The sequence below is a fragment of the Podarcis raffonei genome, chromosome 9 (genome assembly GCF_027172205.1).
Source record: "Podarcis raffonei isolate rPodRaf1 chromosome 9, rPodRaf1.pri, whole genome shotgun sequence".
Lineage (NCBI taxonomy): Eukaryota > Metazoa > Chordata > Lepidosauria > Squamata > Lacertidae > Podarcis > Podarcis raffonei.
Window position 1 is genome coordinate 67,605,423 of NC_070610.1, and position 27,968 is coordinate 67,633,390.

Below are 27,968 nucleotides of genomic sequence, written 5' to 3' on the forward strand. Positions count from 1 at the left end.
CATTGCCTGCAAACAGTTCCCCTTGTAATGCCCTCTGGCGCAATGACATTGCGAACCTCATCTGACTTCCTTTTCCCCCACTCCTCCCATTCTCAGCTGTATTGCTTGATAGTGCAACATTCACCTGGGAGCTTTTCTTGAGCGCAGGGGCTCCAGAGCTGCGACACCAGAGGCTGCCCAGTTTAATTTCCAAGCCCTCTTTGTTTCTTCTGAATAGACCTCCCTCACCCGCCCCTTCCGCCATCACGTGCAGAAATGGTGAAGCCTAGAAAAAGTCTCTTACACACCGATGTTTCCAAATGCGAAGACTGACGCTTCATCTTCACGTTGAATGCTTGGGAAGCTATGCTTACCTCGACTCAGGAATGGTGCTGTTTTAAAAAAAGAAAGAGCGGTAGTCAGTATGACAGCTATACTCTCTCTGCAAATCAATGCCATTTTGCTTTTGCTTGTATTCTATTCTATTGGTAGTTGAAAAGTGATTTAGTTGGTGAACAGAAAGTTGCACATTCCCCCTCTCCAGTAGTGAAGTGCACTGCAAACTCACTGTATTTTTTTGAAGGGGGGGAGAGAGAAACAGCTGTTTTGCTTGCTGCAAAACTACCTCCACCAAATGGACTAGATATTGTGCTATTGCCTCCGAATCCGTCCTAGAGGAATGCACAACAAAAAGCCTCAGTACCCCCATTTTACAGATAGAGGAAGCTGAGTCTGTTTGGTGAATCACTCGCTCAGGGGACATCCATCAATATTTTAGCTAAATAGGAATTTGAACTCCGGATCTGGCATAAGGTGTCACTGGCATGGTGACAACACCCAGCTCTGCCTCTCTTTTTCATCTGAGTTAGATGAGGAAGTGGGAGTATTGAATCAGCGTCTGGGATCAGAAATAGATTGGATGAGAGGCGATAAACAGCAGCTTCAGTCCTGACAAGACAGATGCATTATTTGGTGCGTGTTTTGTCTAACCAGGAGAGAGATGTTCAGCTTGTTCAGGGAGGGGCTACAGCCCCCCTAAAGGACCAAACTGGTAGCTGGGGAGTGCAGGTAGTTCTAGTTTTGTTAAGCATAAGGCAGGACCAGCACAATATATTTTACTGCTTGAGGCAAACAACAACATTCCTGCCACAATCCCAAGTATGGAAGCCAACTAGATTGGCAGCTGAATCTGTTTTCAGCTCTGGCAGTAACATTCAAGGGCACCAAACTAGCTTACTGTCATGGACTGGATGGAAACAGAGGATTGGGGGGCAGGCACCAGCTAGGGAACCCCCAGGGGAAGAAGGCTCAGAGCCAGGGGATTGGTGTTGCAATGATGATGAGTGGTCAGAGGGAGAAGAGGGAGCAGACTGGGGAGAGGAGGTGTCGAAAGCTAGAGAGGCAACAGGCTTTAGTGAGCAGGAAGAGGCTAGGGCAGAGAGCAGTCCAGAACCAGAGGCAGGAGAGGAGCAGGGCCAGGGTACAGAGACGAGGCAGGCTGCTGAAGAATCCAGGGATTCTCCCCCTCCTGCTGCGACCAGATCCCCTCTCTCCTGGTCTCCCAGAACACAGGAATGAAGAGGGTGGAGCAATGAGAGAATAGACGAAGGAGTCTGAGATTGCTTGAGAAGCACCTGGGAGAGGAGGAGCTTTAGAGAGCAGTGGGAAGGCAGGGACCTTCAGTCCTTGCAACTACCTCACTGGGGCAAGATCTATGGGGAAGGCCTGCACTGTTTTGGTTTCTTTGAATAAAGCATTCACTTCACTGACTCCAGGTGATTTATTGCTGTCTTATGCCTGGCTCCTGACACTTACTGAATGCAGAACAAGTAATGTGGCACACAGAGCTGTCCTCTAACTGAGAGAACAGCGGGGGACGAAGGAAGTGGCTACCACTGCTCCCCCCCCCAGCACCTGCCACCTGAGGCATTTGTCTCACTCTGCCTAATACTAGGGCCGGCCTTAGGAAGAGGGCCTCTGTGATGTAAAGCACTTTTCAGCAGTTAAGGCTGCTGCACCAGTCTCCACAGCTCTGTGCAGACCTCCCCATTTGTGGCACCAAGTAGTCTTTCTCAACAGGGAAACTTTCTTGCTCATCCTCAACGTGCTGCTTTCAATCCAGAGAGATTCTAGAACTTGCCATCCACAAGGTGGGTGTGGCTACTTGAGACCTATTTGAAAACCCTCCCCTAAATTAAGCTATTCACGCATTCCCCTCGCTGCACATGCCCCAGCTGAATGAAGTGGGAGGTACTCATTGCCACTTCGTTATTTGTTTTTTATTCGCCCACCCACAACGTCCTTGTGCAGCTGTGGATACGTCCCTGTTCCTGGTACCGCCTCCATATCTTTTCAAATGGGGACACTGCGGGGTGTAACACGGAATCAATCTTCATTGAGCTTTCATTTTCAGAATGTGAAATTGAGAAAATTGAGAAAAGCACTTTGCAGGGTCATAAAATATGCCATAGACCCCATGCGGAGCATAAATTTGTGTGCATGCAGCATTCCTGGACAGAGATAGCCTGTCCAAAGTTACCCATATTCTGGTAGCCTCCAGATTTGAGTACAGTGGTACCTCGGGTTAAGAACTTAATTCGTTCCGGAGATCCGTTCTTAACCTGAAACTGTTCTTAACCTGAAGCACCACTTTAGCTAATGGGGCCTCCCGCTGCCGCTGCACGATTTCTGTTCTCATCCTGAAGCAAAGTTCTTAACCTGAGGTACTATTTCTGGGTTAGCAGAGTCTGTAACCTGAAGCGTCTGTAACCTGAAGCATCTGTAACCCAAGGTACCACTGTATTGCAATGCATTTTTATAGAGCAGCCGCCTTTGAAACATAACTGTCAAGCGTCCCTTATTTGGTGGGACAGTCCCTTATCCCAGCGCCATGTCCCGCTGCTGTCCCTTATTGATGATGTCCCTTAAATAAGCTACTGAAGGTAATGGTGCCCTTTCTATGTCCAGCTGTCCTTTGTCAACAACAAATTGTTGCTATTTTTTGTGTTGAATATATGCTATATGGTAATTTATGGACCTAATAGGTATCTAAAGCCATTTGCATGCAACAAAATAGGTATTTTATCAAAGTAATTGTTGTTCCCTTATTTTGGCTGCTGATCCCTTATTTTAGAGGCTGCTGGTCCCTTATTTTCAAATCTGTAAGTTGACAGCTATGCTTTGAGAACATCTCAGAAACTTGGGTTGGTCTGAACCACGGCTGCTCCTGGGTTACTGACTTAGAGGTACATTCAGATGTTGCATTAGTTTTCCTGATTATGCCAACCCTTCTGTTCCATTTTCTAACATTCCTTTCATACTGCGGCACCTGATGCCTCATGGAACTGTGGCTTTTTGACTGATACAGCGACGGCACATTGTGCTAAATTTCATTCACACCAGTGGGCATGTTGTGGCACAACAATGAACGTCGCTACTCCCTCACCCTTTCTGCCCCTGTGGGCTTCTGCTCCCCCATGAAAACTGCAGGAATGCTGGTACAATATATACCTCCCTGTAGGCTATAGAAGCAGTGATATATTGCTGAGTTATGTCTATGTCTCAGCCAGAAAATATAGCCAGAGACATTTTGGCAAATTTGAAAGATCCAACTGGACAGACATTTTACCCCTGATAAAGAGGACGTATTCAGAAGCATTACTAAGTGCAGAAAAAAAGGGAAAATCAGTTTCCCTAAAGCCTCTTCTTTTGTTCTGCTAACGGAGAACATTAAGAATTGCCTTGCTGAATCAGACCATTTTATTTCCAAGATTAATCAGCCATATGCAATGTTGGCACCAAGATTTGGACACGGCACCCTGTCTAGACCAGGAAGACTGCACCAAGTGGGAACATTGTTAGGGAGATTGGACTCTGGCAAATCACCAGCCTTGCCACCATTTGGAGCTGACCTTAGGAAGATGCTTCTGGGCCTTTTCAAATAAGCTATAAAGGTGACTTTCGAAGTTCAACTAACTCCTTCTTTGGTGGCAGCCCAAAGTCGGGTGTCCAGAATCTTACTGCCTCTGAACATGAAGTTCTGCTTGGCTGATGAGAAGCCATGGAGAGAGTTGTCCTCCATGAAGTTGTCGAAGCTTAGGGGCCGTCACCATGGCTTGCCTAAACAAAAAACGTTTTTAGCAGGTGTCACAATAAAGAATAGTGAACGCTCCAGACTGATGCCAGTCGGCTAGGCAGGGAGTTCCAAAGTGTATCAATAGGCAGGGAGTTCCAAAGACTGATTTCTCACAAATGCAGAATGAGCGCCTGTTCCACAAATCTAAGCAGTTGAATAGCCATATGTATATGGCAAACCTGTAATAATTCCAGTGATGAGTATATTTGTTCGTCCCTTCATTCATTTATTTATTTTTAATTAATTCAGAGGATGGAGGCCAATTAAAGAAAATAACAACTGATAGGCTTTAGATATTCCATAAACTAATTCTTAATTATGGGAAGAAATGATTTTCGTGTCCCCCCCCCCCGGGTCATTTTGAAACCTGAACCTACAGCTTCATCATTAGGCAAAAGGGAGTTCAAAAATTACGATAGAGGAAGGAACATTTCTTTCTGCAATTTTTTTAAAAAGCGAAGGCTTGGTATTATTTCCTTAGGCTAAAGGGAAAGTCACGATTAATTTATGTTACCCTTAAAAAAAGAAAGATAAATGATAGAACAAACAAACAAAAGTTACATCGGATTTATGAAGTCAAAGTAGGATTGTAACGCATTGTAAATCAAATGGCAAAGCATTAATATGCCATAATATGCAAATTAATAATTTGCATATTTATCATGCAGAGCTGCATTCGAGTGTACAGTATTTGCATTTGTCAAAAGTAGATTGCAGGTAGCAAAATAAACATCTGGGGCGGAGTGCATGGGCAAGTGGTCGGACCTCCTCTGCGAGAGGCATTTTAAGCTGAGTGGCCTCATCCAAGGATGCTGTACTTACAAGATTCTTGCTGTGAGAAGGGCCTTGAGCTACCCATCACTTTCATCACCTGTTTATCAACAGTGAGAGAGCCTCTTATCTTTCTGTACCAAAGTTTTATAGTAACTGCCGTTCACTTTTCCTGTGTATGAACCATCCCCATGAATGATTACTTCATTCATTCGTTTCTTACGTTAGATAATAAAAAAAGTTTATTTGTGTAATATCTCCACTTGTTCCTCTGGAAAAGTGTCTCATATTGTTACACCAGGGTGCAAGCAGCTCATTTATCCTAATCCAGTCTTTACAGTGGTACCTTGGTTCTCAATCCGTTCCGGAAATCCGTTCCAAAACCAAAGCGTTCCAAAACCAAGGCGCGCTTTCCCATAGAAAGTAATGCGAAATGGATCCATCCATTCCAGATTTTTAAAAACAACCCCTAAAACAGCAATTGAACATGAATTTTACTCTCTAAACAAGACCATTGTTCCATAAAATGAAAGCAATAAACAATGTACTGCAGTCACACAATCAATCAATCAATCAATCAATCAATAGCATAACTGGGTTCCACACACTCACAAAAACCAAACAAAAAGAGCAGTAAAAACAAAAACGCAAAATAAATGGCAAAAACAGACAGACCTCAGCATAACACTCAAAACGGAGCACGTTTGGCTTAAAAAAAAAGCTCGCAAGGCGGAACACTCACTTTTGGGTTTGCAGTGTTTGGGTTCCAAGTTGTTTGAGTACCAAGGCATTTGAGAACCAAGGTACCACAGTACTGCATTATTCTTAAGCAACAGCCAGATAATTGGATATGGAGGTTCCGCGTTGCCGGAGAGCCGGGTTCTCTGTTTTCTCAAGGCTGGAGGCAGGAAACTTATGACCCTTCAGACATGACTGAGTTCAAACTCCTATGCAGGCTGGGGGGTGATGGGAACTGGAGTCTAACAGCACCTGAAACACCACAAATTCCTTATCCCTGGTCAAGTCATAACATCTTCTCCTTTCTTCCTGAAATAGAAACTTGTTTTCCTTCCAGGAGAGAAAATATTTTATAATCTCCTCCACCCACTTGCACTCTCGTTGTTATGTCCACGCCTACACCTTTTATTTTGGGAAGATTCTTTCTTGGGAGGTTCGACGCTGTTTTATCTATAAAAGAATTGATCGTTAGCTAAAAAACGATTGGCAGTGCATGAATGCAGATCTTACGTTTGTACTGTACGCTGGTTTCTACACATTATCTCATATATATATATATATATGTTTGTGTGTGTGTTTTTTAAACATATCATTTTCAACAGTAATTAAACATACTTCTACATCTTATACAATTTTTTGACTTCCATCAATGTCGTCTGAAAATTTTCCAATCTAATCTCTTAGTATACATTTCTTACTTCCCCTATTACATAAGTCTCATAACTAATATCTCTATTCTTTTTCTACTTTGTAACTTTTCTTATATTTCTCCTTACAAAACTTCTTGTAGTCCTACTAACGTAATTTGCTGATTACAATTTCTCTTCAAATAGTTCATATTCTTCTGTAAATCTCCGGTCCTGCAGGTTTCGAATCCTTCCTGTCATTTTGTCCAATTCTGCATAGTTCATTAATTTTATCTGCCATTCTTCTTTCGTCGGTTTCTACGCATTACCTCACACACCCCTTCTCTATCTTGCCTTTGGCCAACCAACAGACGTTGTCAGAGTTCAAGGAAGCATTCCAGCCAGGCGAAAATACTGAATAATGGTATGAAGGGTGTGGCTTGGGAAGAGTGGGTGTGGCTGAGGAAGGGGTGTGGCCTGGGGAAGGTTCCAAGGTCCATATAGAAAGGCACAGAGGGCCGAATTTGTCTCCTGGACCTGAAATCCCCCCACCTCTGATCTATTGTTTTTCAGTTTCCTCAGACATTTTATGCTGTGTGCTCTCCCTCCTGCAGACAGTGGCTCTAGTATGTCCTTTGGGAAGACGTCTAGTCTGGAAAGGTGCCCTGTTCCCACCCATCTCTGATCACCCAGCCTGCCAGTTTAGGTCATAAATTGGTACAAAATGCAGGTCAGACGGACAAGCTATTCATTCTCCTCTCCCCACTTTAATCTTGGCAGGAGTTTCTTCCACTCAAGGATATATATGGCTTCTTGGAAAAGTTCCCCAGAGAATTAAAAAAAAAAAGTTGCCACAGAAAATCCATAGGGGGAAGCATCCCAAGCATGTATATGTCCTGACTTCAAATATACACTAATGTGGTCTGAAGTGGAAATGACTGATTATGAAAGAGTTCTTGGGATTGTCAGTGGAAATGATCACCCATTGTGTGCAACAACTGTGAAAAAAGGGGGCATCTTATGTTTGGAATCCTCTAACCTAAACTATCCATATACAGTGGTACCTTGGGTTACAGACGCTTCAGGTTACAGACTCTGCTAACCCAGAAATAGTACCTTGGGTTAAGAACTTTGCTTCAGGATGGGAACAGAAATCGCAGGTGGCGGCAGCGGGAGGCCCCATTAGCTAAAGTGGTGTTTCAGGTTAAGAACAGTTTCAGGTTAAGAACGGACCTCCAGAACGAATTAAGTTCTCAACCCGAGGTACCACTGTACTGCAATGCGTCAACACCTAAAAACTGGACCCACCAGAACCAGATGCCATCCTTTCCCCTGACACACCCACACAAAGGCCGAACTAGTATATGGCACACCTAGAGCTCCCCTCCCCTCTTCTTGGTGTCAATGGGAGGGGAACTGAAAATAAGGTTGAATAGAAAGAATTAGAAAATTGAGGTGTTGGAGCAGGGTGTTTCTGCTCTGCCTGGTGCAGGGAAGTGGAAGCATATCTGTCACAGAATTTCATCACCACCTTAGGATTTCTCTGTTAAGGTCCAAAACAAGGACTGGGGTGCAATTATTTCAGACTCTCCAAGTGTCCCTATTTTCCAGGGTCAGCCCCGGATTTACAGAAGCCATCCCAGTTTCTGATTTTATCCTGGAATGTCCCACTTTTCCTTATGGCGTCCCTATTTTCATCAGAGAAATGTTGGAGGGTGTGGAGTTATGTCACACCCACACCCACACCCTGAGCCAAGAAGATAAGTACGTAACTATACAACCTTTAAGGGACGCGGGTGGCGCTGTGGTCTAAACCACAGAGCCTAGGGCTTGCCAATAGGACAGTCAGTGGTTTGAATCCTCGTTATGGGGTGAGCTCCCATTGCTCGGTCCCTGCTCCTGCCAACCTAGCAGTTCAAAAGCACGTCAAAGTGCAAGTAGAGAAATAGGTACCGCTCCAGCGGGAAGGTAAACGGTGTTTCTGTGCGCTGCTCTGGTTCGCCAGAAGCGGCTTAGTCCTGCTGGCCACATGACCCAGAAGCTGTCTGCAGACAAACGCCGGCTCCCTCAGCCTATAGAGCAAGATGAGCGCCGCAACCCCAGAGTCGTCTGCGACTGGACCAAACGGTCAGGGGTAACTTTACCTTTACTTTTTATACAACCTTTAGAAGACATCTGAAGGCAGGCCTGTATAGAAAAGGTTTAAAATGATTAATTATGTTTTTATATATGGTAGAAGCCGCTCAGAGTGGCTGGGACAACTCAGTCAGATGGGTGGGATATAAAATTATTGTTATTATTGTTATTTTTTAGGACATCCCTAGTTTCATCAGAGAGATATTGGAGGGTATGTTATTTCTTAACATTTCCTGGTCCATCTCAATGTGAATGGAATGAGAAAATTCCATCCCTGTTCTACCATTTACCATTGGAGGCTGATATTCATAACAGCCCAATGTAAATGGTGAAAAAACTCCTGTGACTTAATCATTTCTAATATTGACATAAATGGCCTACTTCTGCCCTTGTATTCACCTTGGGGACAATACTGCAGCACTTAACGCCTACCCAGGACTTACTACAGCCAATACCTTCTGGTGAACCTGATCTCAGATGTACTTGGGAGAAGGTAGCAATTCTTTTGTTTCCTGAAGACAAAATAAGGGCCAATCCACCACTTCTGGTCTGAGATCCTCATTGGACAAAAGCAACTCATGTTTGTTTTAACCTTGATGCTGGAACACCACCGAACTCTGCTGATTCTCCTACTGTGAAGAATGCTGAGAGAAAGCAGCTGTAATCTTGTCTAACTTAAGGTCTTTCTTAGTCACATCCTGAAGTCAGCAATGTGTGCGCAGACACCACTGCGTCCTCGATGTCTTCTCTTGATGCTAACAAAGCCTTCTTGCCAGAAACAAGGCAGTGAAGCACAGTTATGATGCAGGAATCTGCTTTTTAAAATGTGTTGGTTTCCCCCAACGTGCCTTAAGTTTAATGAGAACTACTTGATGTTTATGTGGGTGTTCTTGTTCCTGTGCACAAAGGCCGCCATTTTTACCAAAGGGAAACATATGATCTGCCCTCTTTAGAGAAGTTTTTAATGTTTGATGTTTTGTCGTGTTTTTAATATTCTGTTGGGAGCTGCCCAGAGTGGCTGGGGAAACCCAACCAGATGGGCAGGCTATCAATAATAATCAATTATAAACAGTCCCCACAAATTCAACTTACCCAGAACCTCTCTCCCAAACCCTTCCGCTCGTAGCAATGCAGTGACAAAAACGGCCCAGAAGCTTGGGAACCAGATTAGGTTGCCATCAGCACTGCTGGTGTCACCCAAGGATGGGGAAACTGTGGTCCTCTAGATGTTGTTGGACTTCAAGTCCCATCAGCACCTGTCAGGTTCACCAATAGCCAGGGTGATATGAGTTGTAGTACAACTTTTGAAAGGCCACAGGTTCTTCATCCCTACTATAAAGGCTTCTGGTTCAGGCTGGGACTGTACTGGGGCAAGAATATTCTTTACTCACCAGCTCCGACTCCTGGCATGTTTTCTGGTTCTCTGACTCCCCAACTTGGGCTCCTGTCTTGATCTGCATTTTTGGCTCCATTCAGTGTCTTCCCACATGGTTCACTTCTGGCATTGTTGATGCACAACTACAACTGCAGTGCTGCTAGTATGTGTTTGTTCATTAAAAGCCCTGTTTAGGGAAGATTTTAATGTTTAACAGACCACTGTATTTTAATATTTTGTTGGAAGCTGCCCAGAGTGGCTGGGGAAACCCAGCCAGATGAGCGGGGTATTATTATTATTATTATTATTATTATTATTATTATTATTATTATTATTAATATCCCAGCTCAGGGCCGGCCCATGAAATTTTTGGCACCTGAGGCGAACCACAAAATGGTGCCTTTCCAACAGGGGAGAAAAGGGTTGAGTGAACATTTACAAGGGGAACAAAGTTTGTGTGTGTGTGTGTGGGAATAGTGATTTACATGGTGAACAGGGGTGGGGGGAGAGGTGGGACTGGATTGGGGGCTGCCAGGGAGGAAGCAGATCCTGGCAGCTGTCACGGTCACTATGGCAGCGGCAGCAGGCGATGCATTCCTTGGAAGCCAGGCCTGCTGCCCCTGTGAATTCTGCCACCCGAGGCAGTCTTCTCACCTTGCTTGTCTCATGGGTGGGCCGGCCCTTTCCCATCTCTTTCTCGGAGATCATCTACAGGAGCATCGCTGGTTGATTGCCAGGTCGGTGAGGCTCCTTTAGACAACAAGAAGAAACCAATCCTTCAATGTCATCGGCCCAGTCTTCTGGAATACTCTGCCAACAGAGAGTCAGCCTTCTGTGCCAACTTTTAAATGCCTGTTTCTTTTCCGTCAGGCTGATGCAGGCAATTAAGAATACATATTTTCATAGCAGATTCTGATCTTAACATTTTTTACATAGCTTCTGCTGTATGGTTTTATGCATAATTTGTTGCCAGTTGCTCTGATTTAAAAAAATGGAATAGCAATATATAAATATTTTTTTACACACATATAAAGAAACATATACCGTATATTAGAAAGCCTAAACATATTATTAGGCTTGTCATACATCAGGAAAATTCCTGACATGTCCTGGTTTTCGGGTGTAAAAATGGCATAAGGGGGAGAATTTGACTGAATCTGCAAAATGTCAGGGAAAACCCATATGTATGGAAGTTTTCCCAAAAAAAAGCTGAACAATTTGGGTTTGTTCCCCTCAAAAAACAGCTTAACACCTTTTTGGGTGTCAGGAATTTTACTTTTTGAAATGTGGCAACCCTAAAACATATACTGTACAGTGGTACCTGTACATACGCTTCAGGTTACAGACTCCGCTAACCCGGAAATAGTGCTTCAGCTTAAGAAATTTGCTTCAGGATGAGAACAGAAATCGTGCTCCGGTGGCACGGCAGCAGCAGGAGGCCCCATTAGCTAAAGTGGTGCTTCAGGTTAAGAACAGTTTCAGGTTAAGAACGGACCTCCGTAACGAATTAAGTACTTAACCTGAGGTACCACTGTATTTCCAAAAAGCCAACAAAAAATGTAACTCTACCCGAAACTGATAGTCAGCAGGCAGGTCTCAAGCACTTTGTGCTATCAACTTCCTCTGTGTGTGTGTGTGTGTGTGTGTGTGTGTGTGTGTGTGTGTCTTTTATGCAGGAAGACAATGGCCCCTGTGTTCTTTGATCCCCTCACGGATGATGACTCTCTTTCACTCTCTGTAATTTATCTTCTCTCCCTGATTTCGGTAGCTGTTTGAGCCTCCGTATGAAAGGCTGTAGCTCCCACTTTTCCTTTAATGAGATCTGATTCGCCACATTTTTAGTGTGGCAGAGAAGCCTGAGCGGGGGATGCGGTGAGAGGCGGCGAGAGAAAGGTCCATTTTGGTTGGGAAGCATGCTTTGATGGAAATCAAACACGGAGAAATTGAAAAAAACCAAAACCCAAACATGGGGGAGCTGGAGATAAATACAGCATTAAAAGAGTCGGCTTCAGACCAGATATAATTATGTTTCATTCGTTGCACCTATATATATACTTCTGCCCAGAAAATTGGCTCTGCAAGCCGAGGGTGTAATTACATATTATCCATCGTTCTTTCCATTATTCTTTTTTATGGACTTTCACCCTACCACTCACATCTTACACAATGCAGCCATGGAAGATGCAATTTGAAAGGGAAGGCGAGTTTTTGCAAAAGAACAGCTTTTGAAGCTTTTCCGACTCGTACTGTTTTCCTGCTAAAACGTCCCTCCCTCCTCCACAGCAGCTTTTAGTCTTGCTGAGGAATTTTTATTTATTTATTTATGATTGTATTTATATGCCACCATTCCTTTAAAGAGCATTCCTGGCAGCATGCGTGGTTTGGGCCCTCTTCTCACACCTTTTAGTCTCTCCCACAACAGCCCTGCGGGGTAGCATAGCTGTCAACTTTTCCCTTTTCTTGCAAGGAATCCTATTCGGAATAAGGGAATTTCCCTTAAAAAAGGGGAAAAGTTGACAGCTGTGCGGGGTAGGCTATAACAGCCCTTAAGGATCCGTGTTAGAAACTCAGATATATTATCTGGACACCAAATGGCACATTAAACCTAGGTTACAGCCGCCATGACAGAATGTATACAGTAGTACCTCAGGTTACATACGCTTCAGGTTACAGACTCCGCTAACCCAGAAATAGTGCTTCAGGTTAAGAACTTTGCTTCAGGATGAGAACAGAAATTGTGCTCTGGCGGCACAGCAGCAGCAGGATGCCCCATTAGCTAAAGTGGTGCTTCAGGTTAAGAACAGTTTCAGGTTAAGAACGGACCTCCGGAGCGAATTAAGTACTTAACTCGAGGTACCACTGTATTTGTCCCAGGAATTTGAATGGTAAGCTCTGAGCATGACTAATATTGGATACAATGACCCCTTCACTTCCAGGTTCTACTAGGAAAAGGAAAGCCGGAGGCGGTGGAAACGTTGCAGGAGCTTCAGCTAAAGTTTGCAGGGTTAGGAGGTGGAGGACAGGAGATCACTTTGAAATGTAAGCTGTGGGGCTTAAAGCCTGCAAACCGGAGATCTAATTAGCCACAGCCTGCCTCTCTCTCTCTCTCCTGTGCCCCTGTAATTAATTTTGGCAGCCTCCCCATCAGTAACAGTCGCAAACCTTTTGGCAAAAAGCATTCATGCCGCCAGATTATTCTCCTGCCAAGTGAGAGGGGACAAACGCTGTGTCTCCTCACTGCAGCAAGCTCAGAAAGGAGGCTAACAGCTAGCGAGTGCTGACCGTGCTTGCTCAGGAGTAAATCCCATTTGTTTTGATGCTGCCAAGAACCGTATCTTCCCTTCAACAATAAAAAAGGGTACCTTTCCCTAGACCCCAGCTATCATTTCACTCCCCTTTTGCTTCTTGTTATGGCCAGCAAAGAGTATGGTATTTTTTGGGGGGGGTATTTTCTTTAAAAAAATAAATACAGTCATACCTCGGGTTAAAGTTGCTTCAGGTTGAGCATTTTCGGGTTGCACTCCACGGCGACCCGGAAGTAACAGAACGCGTTACTTCCGGGTTTTGCCGCTTGCGGACGTGCAGACGCTCAAAATGACATCACGCGCATGTGCGGAAGTGGCGAATAGCTACCCACGCACGCGCAGACGTGGGTTGCGTTCGCTTCAGGATTCGAACGGGGCTCCGGAACGGATCCCGTTCGCATCCAGAGGTACCACTGTAAATTCTACCATTCTCCTGTAATAACAAAAATTTAAGGTCATATATATATATATATATATATATATATATATATATATATATATATATAAATAAATGTTCATAAATGTACCAACCAAGCACGTACATAGATATGTGGACCACATGTCTGGAGCAGCACAGGAAGACCGTCCTGAAACCATTTGACTCCCAAACTGACCAAATGTTTTCTCTGCAAGGAGGGAGGGGGTGAGGGAACCTTCTCAGGAATTGGGTAATCACCATCTCAAAGGAATGGGCAGACTACCAGGAAAGGCAATCAGATAAGGAAGGCATTATCAGATAACCTGGCAGACAGGAAAAACAACATTCAAATTTCTGTTGTAGACCGCCTTTTCTGTGATGTAGGTATGATGTTTGTGAGGGGTGGTCTTGGGTTACACCCCTTCTGTGATGTATGTATGATGTATGGAGGGATGGTCTGGAGCTCCAGGGCAGGGAATTTAAAATGTCTATATAAGGGCAGGCATACCTTTGTTCAGGGTCCTCCTCCGTCTTCCTGCGTGTGAGGGGAGCACCCTGTTGTAACAGCTTTAATAAAGATCAGGCTTACTAGCTGCTTTGCTTCTCAATATTCTCTGGTTGGCCTCTGTTATCTTCTCCAACCGATGAAGAACCTACAAAGGACTCTCTAAAGGGCTCTTGTATACCCCATAAGGGAATAAGGGCAGATTTTGTTTACAACACTCTCACCCACTGGGAACCGCTGGGATAGAAGGCAGGGGTCCAAGTAGAAAGTGAAGCCACAGGCAGAGCTGACTTATTCTGGTTTTGTCGCCATCCTCCTCTTCCCTCCTGAAATTGCAAGGGGCAACGCTGAAACTAAGGAGGAGGGGGCTTGCTGATGGCCGACTGAGGTTGGTGGGGCAGTGCCCCCATTTCCCCACATGCACCAACTTTCCTTTCATCGTGGAACCCATCCCCAGGTAGTACAGCTGTGGTTCCCAGGTAGACACCCACCCACCTGTAGACAAGACCAGAGCCAGAACTACCATCAGGAGCAAACCATCAGTAAATCACATGAAGGAAGTCGAGTTAATAATAATAATAATAATATCTTTATTGTCATTGCCCCCTCTCAGGGACAACGAAATTACTCGACTGCTCCATAAAAACACTAATTAAAACAATACAGCATAGTACAGCAAGGAAGATTAGATGACTTTCAAAGTCCAGGCTTCCCATTCAGGGCTGAGATCGCTCTGGAGAAGAAGCTGTTCTTAAGACGGCTCGTTCTTGTCTTCATCGTCCTGTATCTCCGTCCCGACGGCAGGAGCTCGAAGAGACAGTGACCAGGATGCGATGGATCTTTTACTATGTCCAGTGCCTTCCTATGGCACCTTGTGGCATAAATCTGCTCTAAGGTGGAGAGTGGGCAGCCAACAATGCTCTCTGCTGCCTTAACAACTCTGCACAACCCCATCCTGTCCTGGGTAGTACAGCTTCCGTACCACACACATAAGCCATAAGTGAGCACGCTCTCAATGGCACAGTGATAGAAGGCAAGCAGCAGTTTCTGCGGAAGATGGTTTTTCCTTAGAATTCTCAAAAAGTACAGTCTCTGCTGCGCCTTCTTCACAAGCCCCCTTGTGTTGACACTCCAGGACAGATCCTCTTGTAATTCAATGCCCAAAAATCTGAACGTTGTTACCCTCTCCACACAGACCCCATCAATCAAAAGTGGCTGGATATTGCTCTTCTGTCTCCTGAAGTCCACCACAAGCTCCTTTGTCTTCCTTGTATTTATGAGCAAGTTGTTAGCTCTGCACCACTCTGTCAGCCGCTCCACCTCATCTCTATAGTGCGTTTCACCCTCCCTTTCAGGGATGAGCCCAATCACGGTTGTGTCATCTGCAAATTTGACAACCCTATTACTAGGGTGAGCAGCGACACAATCGTACGTGTAGAGAATATAAAGGAGCGGACTGAGTACGCATCCCTGTGGTGTTCCTATGTTAGTCTTAAGCATTTTAGAGGTATAAGGGCCCAACCGAACCCTCTGGGAGCAGTCTGACAAAAAGTCCAATATCCACCCACAAAGTGATAACGGAAGCCCCAGATCTTCCAGTTTAGACATCAGACGCTGTGGTAGAATGGTATTAAATGCCGAGCTGAAATCTAAAAAAAGCAGTCTGGCATAACCCCCCCGCTGCTCCAAATGTGCAAGGACGGCATGGAGGGCAATCGCCACAGCGTCCTCTGTCGATCTTTTCGTTTTATAAGCAAATTGGAATGTGTCCAGTCCCTCTGGTAGGCAGGCAATGACATGATTTCGTACCAGCTTTTCAAAGCACTTCATGATTATAGGTGTGAGTGCTACTGGACGAAAGTCATTCAGTTCTTCCGGGTTAGGTTTTTTTGCTATTGGAACGATAATAGAGGACTTTAGGCAGGATGGAACAATAGCCTGGGCTAGGGATCGATTTAAAATCCCAGTGAAAACTCCTGCTAGTTGATCTGCACAGTCTCTCAATACCCTTCCAGCTACCCCATCTGGCCCTGTGGCCTTCCTTGGGTTGATTCCCTTCAACACCTTCCTCATCTCTTCTTTTTCCACAGAGACTGCTACATTCCTTTGTACTGATGATGGTGATGGTAGTGATGATGGCAAAGCCTTCCCAGGGGGTGGTGGTGGTGGTGGTAAAGCCTCAGCAGGTGTTGCTGCAGATGTTACTTCAAAACGGGCAAAAAAGGCATTCAAATCCTCTGCGAGGGATGCCCCTCCCTCGTCTGCCAGGGAATCCTTGGATTTATACCCTGTTAATTCTTGTACACCTTGCCACACCTGCCTGGTGTTGTTACTTTGTAGATGATTCTCCAGCCGCTGTCTATACGCCTCCTTTGCTACACGGATACCTCTCTTTAGATCCGCTCTAGCTAAGCTGTACAGCGACTTATTTCCACTTCTGAAAGCAGTATTTCTTGCCTTTAGCAACCCCTGGACCTCCCTTGTCATCCAGGGCTTCCTGTTTGGGTAGATCTTTATCCGGCGCCTCTGTGTTACATTGTCAGTGCAGAACCTGATATAGTCCAACACTATATCTTTATTCGAAAGAAACAAGGTCTGCACAGGAGTGTCAGGCCTAATGAGCACATCAGCTCAACTCTGGTCGTTCTTGCCCCCCATGAAGCATTTGCTGAGACTGAAGGGAACACTTGCTGATGCTGAAGGTGCAGAATATAAACTATGGTAAGATAAACCAACACAGAGTGCTTTGGAAACTGTTCATAGCATTTCCGGACAATTTGTTTTTAGGATCTGTGTTCTAGTTGCGACGGTTTCAGTCCATAAAACAAAAAAAATGAGAACATAAGAACTTGAGAAGAGCAGGATCAGGCCAACGGCCCATTGTGATTTCCTGAGCTCCTCATCTTGCAGGTTGCTCCTCACAAAATACAATGGTTGCCAAGTTCTGCTCTATCCCAGGTATTAATCAGGATTGGTGTCTATCGTATGAGATGTAAAACCAAGGGCTTGACCTTAGTCAAGTATTTTGATTAAAGATCTGTCGAGTTTCTTGTAACAGTAGCCGGGTTAAGCTTTCTGGGATCAGTTCCAGAGCTGGTAATTTCACCCTGAATTTTCTATGAGAACTTGAAACTATTCTTCCTTGGGTGGATGGTGGCTGTCTTTTTCTCTCTCTTCCACAGCTTCTCAGATCCTTCTCTTTTCGCATCTGCTTGCTTCAGGAAAGCCAGTAGGATGGGCTAAAAGCACATTTCTACCACCCCCATGAACTAGAGAGAGCCCTGTCTTGAGTGAGTGGATTAGATCGCTGGGTTGCTTAGATACCCAGTCATCATGAGGTACACGTGATCCAGGGGTATCCGACTTTTTTGGGGCCAATGGGCACATTTGGAATTTACAGAAAGTTCTGTGGGTGCCCATCACAAAATGGCTGCCAAAGGGGAGTGGGGTATGGCGTGACACAAAATAGCTGCTAGGCAGGGGTGTGTGGCAACCAAAATGGCTGCCACATCTGGAAGAGGAGAAAAAAGAGGGCCACAAAGCAGTATGGGCATGCCTCACCCTGCCAGCTACGCCATTTTGTCATTAAAAAGGTACCTGCGCCAGCCATCTTGCTCACAGGGAAAAGATCTTGCACCTCACCTCTGTTCAGAACACATGCCCACTCCTGGCATTAGATGAAAGGTGGACATTGTTAAATTGCTCATATAAGAGGAACAGAAAAAGAAGAGCAGGCTCTTGTGTATTGTGGTCTTTGAGGAGATATTTATTTAGACTTTTCACCAACGCCATAGGTGGGGCTGGCAGGGACCCCAATGCCACATGCCCTACAGTGGTGAGCCCTGTGACTCCCAAAATACATCGTATACATCCTACACTTAAAACACATTCAGTGCACATTTAAAGCAACTGCGTTCCCCCACCCCCGGAGAATCCTGGGAGCTGTAGTTTGTTACAGGTGCTGGGAACTATAGCTCTGTGAGGTCGAAACTATTTTCCCCAAGATTCTTTGTGCCAAGTCATGTACCTTTAATGTGCTTTAAATTTAGGGTGTGGATCTGCCCAAAGCAAAAGAAAAATAGGGAAGCCTTGAAAGAGGAATGAGCATGTTTGGTGGAGAGGGATTAGAGGCAGATGAAATTCCTGTTTTGTTTCATATATAGATGTATAATTGGCAATGGGAGTGACAAGGAAGTCTAATGCATGTAAGCTTCGCTGTCCTTGAGAATGTCTCTGTAGCTGCAACCTCTCCCTTAAGGGGGATAAAGTGCCTTTTTGACTCTGGCAGAGAAAAACAGCAGAGGTAGCACTAAGAAATTATCAGAGTGCTGCTTCCTTAACAAAGCTGTTATACGAAAAATCTGGGGTTGGCTTTTACAGCCCAACTCCCCATCAAGGGATTCGGGATCCCCTAAGTCCATTGTAAGTCAGAGAAGGATGGATGGAGGCAATATCCAGTCAAAGCAAGGCAGATGACAACATCAACAACTACTACTACTACTTTATGCCACGCCCATCTGGCTGGGTTTCCCCGGCCACTTTCGGAGGCTTCCAACAACAGATTAAAATTACATTAAAACATCAGTCATTAAAAACTTCCCTAAATAGGGCTGCCTTATTTTTCTGTTGCAGCAGAGTCCCCGCCCTTCTTGCAAGGAGGTGAGGACCCAGAACAAAGAGGGCAAGAACTTAAAAAAAAACACTTCAGAAATTGCCCACCACCCAAAAGCATCCGACAGGTGTCACAGAAATAGGAGGTCTACAATAGAAATTTGAAAGTGTGCCTTGTCTCCTGTCTGTCAAGATACCTGATAATGTTCACTGACTGGTTTACCTCGTGGGTAGGCAACCTAAGGCCCGGAGGCCAGATCCGGCCCAATCACCTTCTAAATCCGGCCCATGGACGGTCTGGGAATCAGCGTGTTTTTACATGAGTAAAATGTGTGCTTTTATTTAAAATGCATCTCTGGGTTATTTGTGGGGCATAGGAATTCGTTCATTCCCTCCCCCCCAAATATAGTCCAGTCCCCCACAAGGTCTGAGGGACAGTGGACTGGCCCCCTGCTGAAAAAGTTTGCTGACCCCTGCTTTACCTGGTCAGTGTGGGCCATTTTTGGAGATGGTAAATACTTTAGTTCTTAACTCCAATTCACAGGCCTAAGCTATTCATACACAAAATATGCCCTTAAAACAAGCTTTGTGGAAAGAACTATTGGGAAAGATTTCTTCCAAGATACGTCACTCTACAGAGAAATATTTGTGGTTCTTAAGGATGAAGATGGCTTCAGGATTCTCTCCTGTACTCTTTCAGACATGTGGTTTATATACCGGTGTGTGTTTACCTTGCACGCTTATGAACATTCATTTTATTTATGACATCTTAGAATTTTTATGACAAAGCCAATAAAGAAACCTGTCGTAGTGAGCAATCTCTCTTGTCCCCAGTTTACAGATGAGAAACTGAGACTGTCTTTTTTAAAAAAAATAATATTTATTAAAGTTTTAAGGGGTACAAAAAGAAAAAGTAAAAAACATCATTTTAAACAAAAAACAATACCACACATCACAATAGGTAAAAAAAAAGGATAAGATACAAAGGGGGGAAAAAACAGAAAAATAAAATCCATTAAACAATAAAGAAAAAACAAAGAAAAATACAACAAACCTTCCCATTACTTATCTTTCATTAGCTTATTTCCTTGACCTCCTCACACCTCCCTTTTTTGTATTCTAGATCGATTATCTATTTCAGCAAATCCTTTCCATCTTTTCAAATTTTAGTCCTGTAATTTATCTTAGTATAATGTAGCTTTACTTTCCCTCCTTTCACCAATTAACAGTCAGTTTTTCCCAAATCCTTTATATCATTCCTGCTAAAGTCACATAGAGAAACAGAGACTATCTTGTCCAAGGCCATCCCTTCAAAAGTAGATTTCTCTTTTCAGTGGACAAAAGCCTTCTCTCCTGATATGCAGCCCATAACACAGCCACTGCAACAGGGCTGGGGAACTACAACTCCCATCATCCCTGGCCACAGGCCATGCAGCTGGGGTTGATGGGAGTTGGAGTCCAACAGTGCCTGAAGAGCCACAGGTTCCTCACCTCACTGTATGGGTGCTACAGACCCAGGATGGGCCACGGTTCCCCCATCACGGGGACCCACTTACTTTGGCAAAACAAGCCTTTGCCACCATGCAATCTGGGACGTGGGTGGCGCTGTGGGTTAAACCACAGAGCCTAGGATTTGCTGAACAGAAGGTTGGCAGTTCGAATCCCCGCGACGGGATGAGCTCCCGTTGCTCGGTCCCTGCTCCTGCCAACCTAGCAGTTCAAAAGCACCGCAAAAAGTGCAAGTAGATAAATAGGTACCGGTCCGGCGGGAAGGTAAACGGTGTTTCCGTGCGCTGCTCTGGTTCCTCAAAAGCGGCTTAGTCATGCTGGCCACATGACCCGGAAGCTGTACGCCAGCTCCCTCGGCCAATAAAGCGAGATGAGCGCCGCAACCCCAGAGTCGGTCACGACTGGACCTAATGGTCAGGGGTCCTTTTACCTCCAGAACAGATTTTGAGAACCATGAGAGGAGAGAAAAGAGAAGTCCTGTTGTGCAATGGCCTGAATAATGCAGTAGAGGGGATGGTCCTGGATCTCTAATAATCTAAACATGTCTTCTTTTTTTAAAGTTTGTCTCCTCCTTGGCTGAAATGCTATATCCAATTACCTGGGTGTAAGCTCTTTCAGACTCAGAGGCTTTTACTTCTGAGTGGATTTCACTATTAGGATCATTCCAGAAGCAGAAGTCCCAGCAAAGGAAGAATGGATACAAAAACTTAGGTACTGGTCCAGCGGGAAGGTAAACGGTGTTTCCGTGCGCTGCTCTGGTTCCTCAAAAGCGGCTTAGTCATGCTGGCCACATGACCCGGAAGCTTTACGCCAGCTCCCTCGGCCAATAAAGCGAGACGAGCACTGCAACCCCAGAGTCGGCCACGACTGGACCTAATGGTCAGGGGTCCCTTTACCCTTTAATCTGGGAAATGTTCCTAAAACTAATCCGTGAATTTGAGTTAGAGCCAAGATTTGAACTGAGAATCACAATCCTTGCCACCCCAACAACACCAGCTGATGACTTGTTCCACTTACCATCAGTTAGCTGAAATATAGGTCAATGTCGTTGAATTCATTGTTTAAAATACTCTGCACCCCTGGGATGTGTTTTCGTTTGGACTGATTGCTTAGTGCCCGTAAATAAGTGACTTTAGGGTGAGAGAAAATTTGGGCTAAGCGCAGGCATCGGGGGAATTGCCTCTCTTTGCAGAGTCTGTGTCAGCACATTAAACATTCAGAAAACTGACTGTGTTCTAAACTTTTAAAGCTCAGGAGCCAAGCTTTGGCTCCTCAGCACAATTATAATCAGAAAAGCAGCACCTTTGGTCTTTCTGTACAAAGCCTGGGCTTCCCTATGATTTACCTCCTATTTAGTTGAGACCTAGTTGAAGATGCATTGAGGGGTCTTACAAACTGTTGCTATTTTCAGGTGGGATTCAATCATATGCCAGAAAATTCAGGCTGCACAATTAAAGCTGATTGGGAGGCCTTGACCAACAAAGTCTCTTCATCTAATATTGGACTGCTTGGTGTAAGAAAAGTGATGGGAAATTGCTATATGAAAAGTGGTGCAGAGTGTGGCTTAACACTTGCACTGACACACCACGGGGAGGCTAGATCTGGATTTTGTTTTCTGTCCTTTTCTCATTTTTCCAATCGAAAGTTGAACTCTCCACAGTTCCCCATCAGTTTGCAAATTTGTAAGAAGAACTCACGGAAATTCACCAGCATTTTGGCGTGAATTCCTCTCACTAGGCACGTCCTTGTGTGCAATTTTGCCTAATATATACATTTTGGCAAAGCAATTACCTCTAAAATAATGCATCTGTGTTATCTTCACTAACACCTGCATTTTGTGGGTATTCTGCCTGAACAGATGCATTTTCGAACACATTATTTGGCTGAATTGAAAAATTCAGAGAATGGTGGCTGCGCTTTTGTTTTTGTTTGGTTTCTTTGACATGCAGAGCTATAGATATAACACCATTGAGAGGATACTAATGTTTACGATCTCTGAATCTGATTAAGATGTTTTCTTATTGTTCTTATAGCCCATCTGAGAAATCTGAGAGACTGTTGATGGGATTTGGTGGGATATTAAAGCTTGTTTTCAAGCAGATAGTGTATAGTACTTTCCCCTTCCTCTGTCATTATCTTTCCACCATTTCCACATGCCGCTGAGCTATCATAACAACACTGATGATTCTGCTATCTTGGGCAAGTATCACGTTTTTCCCAGGTGCAAAAATACGATGCTTTTGAGTGTTGGGCAAATGTGATATCCCTGAATACAAGCATAAACTTGTCGGAAGAGGCGGGGGCTAGAAAAACAAATGAAATTCCAGTGCTCGTCTGTGTAAAATTCTGCATTTGCAAAGGTAAAAATAAATAAATATACAGGTTGCCTGCTGCGGGGCTGGTTTAAGGTCTTGATTACGATCCTGATTTGGAAGATGCACCCTGTGGCTTTCAGAACCATGAATTTTTGCACCTTCTTTTAAGGGTTGTAGGTGTTTTTGGTTTTTTAAAAAATTGTCAGAGCGAATGCCCTGCTGTTAAAGTGTGAAGGAGAAGAGGAGACTGAGCATTATCCAACATATATTTAGCTGAAGCCGTGACCTCCCGCTAATGGAAGCATACCGATGCTTCTGTTGGCTTCTGTGTTTTTCCTGCAGTCAAGCTGATCTCTGCAAACCTGTGTATCGAGCCCCGAAGCCCTCCTAATTTGTACCACTCATAGAGATGCCATCCGCAAGCAAGCGGGCAGTGAGGTGGGATGTAAAAGGCTTTTTATGTTTAGCAGCAAGACCTCAGGTACTATTGATTGCGGAAAGGAAGGGTATCATCGCATCCCCCGCTGCTTATAATGTGGCTCATCAGACACCGAGTTAAGTGCTAGCGACACCCCGGCGGGCTTCACAAAGTCACATTGAGAGTCGCTTCATCATTGCAGTTGAGATTTTGTAGTCAGCCCTTCCTTCCTTCCGCCGCCTCATTCCTCACTCGATTCAGATGGGTCCTTGTGTGCTCTTGTCGGTGCCTACAATGTAATTGCAGGGCAATCTCTGTGAAAAGGCCCATTTCTCAATATTCCACTATGATATTTATGCATTTTGGAGGGTTGCCAACATTTCCGCTAGCCTCAGTAGCTGTGCCTTGAAGATATTGGCTGGCTTACATTCGCTGGTGATGCTTAACTGCCTGCTGGGGAAAGGTTTTGCTTGCAGATTAAGCAACCGCTGGAGCAGACCAGACCATTTGGGCGGTCAGTTGGCAACCCAAGAAATGCAGTTTATTTTTAAGGGCAACACGCCCCCCTCTGACTGTCACTATTTTGTGGGAGAAAATCAAGCACTTACTGGAAATTTTGTTTAGTGCAATTAAAATCAATGAAAGGGCTCTGCCATACTAACACAACCAATCCAGTTTTTTAAAAAATGAAGCACACAGACGTTATGTGGTTAGTAACTGTGACGTTAACATAGGAGAATGCTGGAGGTGAAATAGTTAAACAGGTTACCCAATCAGAACCCAGGGGGGCGGAGTCAGAGGGACTATAAAACCAGCTCTGGGAGGGGCGAAGGGGCGAGTTCGTTGGGAGTTGGGTGTTTGGTTGGAGTGGGAGTGAATTGGGATAGTGTCTGTGGGTAGGTGGAGTTAGTGTAGCGAAATAAGCTGAGTCAGGAACAGTTAGGAGCTAGGAAAACAAGTGGTTCTGAGAGGTGGTTTAGTGAGTGAGAGCAGGTAGCGGAAGTTATAGGTCTGGATAGGCACCCCCTGATTGTAACTGACCGATACCGTTTATGAAACCACACGCTTGTTAAACTGCAATAAACAAACAGAAGTTTATGTTCCAATTTAACCCTGACTGGACTCAGTATTGTCCCAGGTAGGGCCTGGGTGGGGGCAGCGAGAAATAAAGTGGTGGCACAGGGATCAATAGATGGTGAAACGTCCGGGGACCCTGTGTGATCGCCACAGTAACATTATGGGGGAAATGCACTGGAATGTTTGGGGCAAATGAATGATTAATGGGAGGGTATATAAACACTGCATAAGCAAATCAGGATGAATGCAGAATGTCACATAACCTCCCCACAAACAAAGCAGAACAAGTATTCAATAAAGACCAGACATAGTCTAACCTCTGCATTGGCTTTATGTGAGCAAGTCAAGATGAATTCTCAATAAACTGGTAATCTAGAGAATCCCTAAATACTGCATTTGTTCCATCATGAAAGTCTAAGCTGTGTAACTGGAGTACCCAGGCCATCTTTCATCTACACAATGACCAGACCGGATCTACTTAGCTTCAGTAAGCTTGCTAAATCATGCCTTCAAACTATTCTCTGGGCTGTCATTGTATTCTAGTGTGACCCTGAAAACAAGGTGGAGCTATGCAAATAGCAACAGTCTTGATCTGTAACTAATAAGGTGTCACAGAGTGAGCCCGTCAGTAAATCACACAGTTTGAACTTGGAGTTAACTCTTTATTAGCAAAAACAAACCTAGACAGCATCTTAAAAAGCAGAGACATCACCTTGCCAACAAAGGTCCGTATAGTTAAAGCTATGGTTTTCCCCGTAGTGATGTATGGAAGTGAGAGCTAAACCATAAAGAAGGCTGATCGCCGAAGAATTGATGCTTTTGAATTATGGTGCTGGAGGAGACTCTTGAGAGTCTCATGGACTGCAAGAAGATCAAACCTCTCCATTCTGAAGGAAATCAGCCCTGAGTGCTCACTGGAAGGACAGATCGTGAAGCTGAGGCTGCAATACTTTGGCCACCTCATGAGAAGAGAAGACTCCCTGGAAAAGACCCTGATGTTGGGGAAGATGGAGGGCACAAGGAGAAGGGGACGGCAGAGGACGAGATGGTTGGACTGTGTTCTCGAAGCTACCAGCCTGAGTTTGACCAAACTGCAGGAGGCAATGGAAGACAGGAGTGCCTGGCGTGCTCTGGTCCATGGGGTCACGAAGAGTCGGACACGACTAAACGACTAAACAACAACAACAACAAGCAAGCAAAAACATGGCAACCCCATCTGGAACTGGTCACCTCCCAGAAGCTGTTCAACACCATCAGCCCCATCCAGTATGGCCAAGGGTCAGGGTTGATGGGAATGCCAACCAGTGACATCTGGAGGACGACAAGTTCTCCACTGCTGATCTGGCCCAGTACTGCCTGTTCTGACTGGCAGTGAACATGGGAAGCTGTCTTACACTGAATCAGAAGATGGATCCATCTAGCGCAGTATTGTTCAGTGGTTCTTCAGGAATTCAGGCAGGATCCTCTTCCAAGCCCAGCTGGAGGTGTTGGAGACTCGACACAGAATGTGATCTACCTTTGAGCTATGACCCTTCCAGGAATATGATATGGCTGTGACTCTTCAGCCATATGATACGAGGCCTTTTATTTCATGTGCTACCTGATCTTTTTAGCTGGAGACACTAGGGACAGAACCTGTGCCTACCGTTGAAAGATGGCCCCTTCTGATAAACTTACTTGTAAACTGCTCTCTCTCTCTCTTTGTATGTAAGGCAGCTTATGTAAAACAATTCAAAACAGTGTTTAAAATGAGAATATTTATATGGCAGCCCTACAGAACACATGTTGAAACATGGAGCAGTTTAGAAACGTAGCTGCATTCCAAAACAGCTCTCCAAATTAAGCTCCATAAAACAAGGGGGTAAATTAGGAAAAAAGCAGCCTGAAATATATATTAAAAAGTTTTAAATTCCATTTAAAGACCTCTCTCTCTCTCTCTCCTTTTAAACTTAGATACTTTTGGCACCCAAGTTCCGAAATCCAAAATTATGTTTTGATTTCCATTGTGTTTTCATCTGCGCTAGCAATCCTTCACAAGAAATTCAACTGGCAATGGCACAAAGGGGTGGAGTTGGAGGCACAGTTTTCAACCAGCCGTTGTTGCCAACTTGGTGCTGGCCAGATGTTTTGGACTACAATTCCCATCAAGTTGTACTGGCTGGGGCCAATGGGAGTTGTGGTCCAAAACAATTCACCATGTCGACAAAGGATTCTTTCGATTGTCGCTGTTTATGTTTACAGCTTTTGAGAACAATGCACCTCATGTGGTGCAATCTTCAAGGCAGAGACTCCTTCAGGGACTGCAATCTGTTTGGATGATGCTTCCTTGTTCCTGCTTCCAGACATGATGAGCAAAATTGACATAGCTCAAAACAGAGCACGGATGAAAGCCTTTCTGTTGGCGCCCAGGACGTGGGAGCACAGCTGGCTTTCTCTTGGCAGTATTAGTGCTGCTATGCTCAAAGTGATATAAAAGCAACAGGAGGGATATGGTTATGATGAAGCACAGAGTGGTATCTTAGTGAGGGGAGAAGATAAGCCCCCCTGAAGAGACATGGGGAATAAGAAGCTGGAGACAGCTTCATCTTCAAAAGATTCTGACATCTTCAAAGGAGTCTTTTGCAGTTCTGGAGGACAGGGCAGAACAGAAGGTGTTCCTTGTAAATTTCAGTCAGATGAAACATGGAGAGAAGAGATTATGGACCATCAAAGGCAGAGAGGGTCTTTGGGAACAGGCGGAGTTTAGTACTGTCACCTGCCAGTGTGGTGTAGTGGTTGAGAGCGGTAGACTCGTAATCTGGGGAACCGGGTTCGCGTCTCTGCTCCTCCACATGCAGCTGCTGGGTGACCTTGGGCTAGTCACACTTCTTTGAAGTCTCTCAGCCCCACTTACCTCACAGAGTGTTTGTTGTGGGGGAGGAAGGGAAAGGAGAATGTTAGCCGCTTTGAGACTCCTGAAGGGGAGTGATAAAGCGGGATATCAAATCCAAACTCCTCCTCCTCCTCCTCCTCCTCCTCCTCCTCCTCCTCCTCCTCTTCTTCTTCTTCTTCTTCTTCTTCTTCTTCCTCCTCCTCCTCTTCTTCTTCTTCTTCTTCTTCTTCTTCTTCTTCTTCTTCTTCTTCTTCTTCTTCTTCTTCTTCTGCCAGTGGCTTGGGAAGTGCTGGGGAATGGGATGCTGGGGAAACAGGCCAGAATTGTGCTTCCAGGAACACATATTGCATTTGGAGGGTTACATTAGAATGATAAATGACTTGGGTTATGTTTTTTGCCCGAAACCTATAGTGTTCTAATCAATACAGTACACAATCAGAGTGGGAGGTCAAGGCACAGCAGGTATCTTGTGCTGGAATCTTGAAAGCCCCCAATTTAGGACTCTTTGGTGAGGGAATCCCAGCGGGGATTTAACATGGCAAACCATGCAGCGAAAAAGCGCATCAATTTATAGGTTGTTAAACCTTTAACATGTGCCTTTCCAGCAAATTCCAAAGTGTACCTCTTTCCTAGCCTCTCCCTCTTGCTTATTCTCCAGCAGCTGCTATGAGCTGCCCAAGCAGCAGTGGCCATGGAGAGGCAACAGGATGAGGCCACCATCATCGTCGTTGCTCAGGGCAAGCGCTAGCTCATCCTCCTCAAGCTCGGCAGCAGCACTGGCGGGAAAATGGGAATTCTGGGATAAAATCAGAAGCTGGGGTGCCTTTTGTAATTCTGGGACTGTCCCTGAAAAATCAGGATACTTGGAGGGTATGTAATTAGAAAAATGTAGCCCGCTAACAGCAACACCTATGAGAGTCTGAGCTATGTTTTAACAAGGAACAATAACAGATGCAATTGCTTGGTATTTACACTTTATTTCCTTCTCTTCCTCCTCCCCCTGTTTCTCCTTTATGTTTCGCAGCATACCTGTGTTTCTTTGTGACCGCCCTGGGAGTGACAGCAGGGGCCCATCGCTTGTGGAGTCACAGATCTTACAAAGCCAAACTACCTTTGCGGATATTCCTGGCTGTAGCAAATTCAATGGCCTTTCAGGTGAGCAACTAGGCTCTAGCTAC

General features: G+C 44.8%; 1 protein-coding gene across 1 annotated transcript in view; it reads left to right on the top strand.

The window, feature by feature from the left end:
- The window catches only part of SCD5 (stearoyl-CoA desaturase 5), a 46,230-nt gene that overhangs the window by 3,196 nt on the left and 15,066 nt on the right, over nt 1-27,968 (top strand). Inside the window, exon 2 of the mRNA XM_053404282.1 lies at nt 27,815-27,945. Coding sequence (XP_053260257.1) covers nt 27,815-27,945 — 131 coding nt within the window. The remainder of the gene's footprint in view (nt 1-27,814; nt 27,946-27,968) is intronic.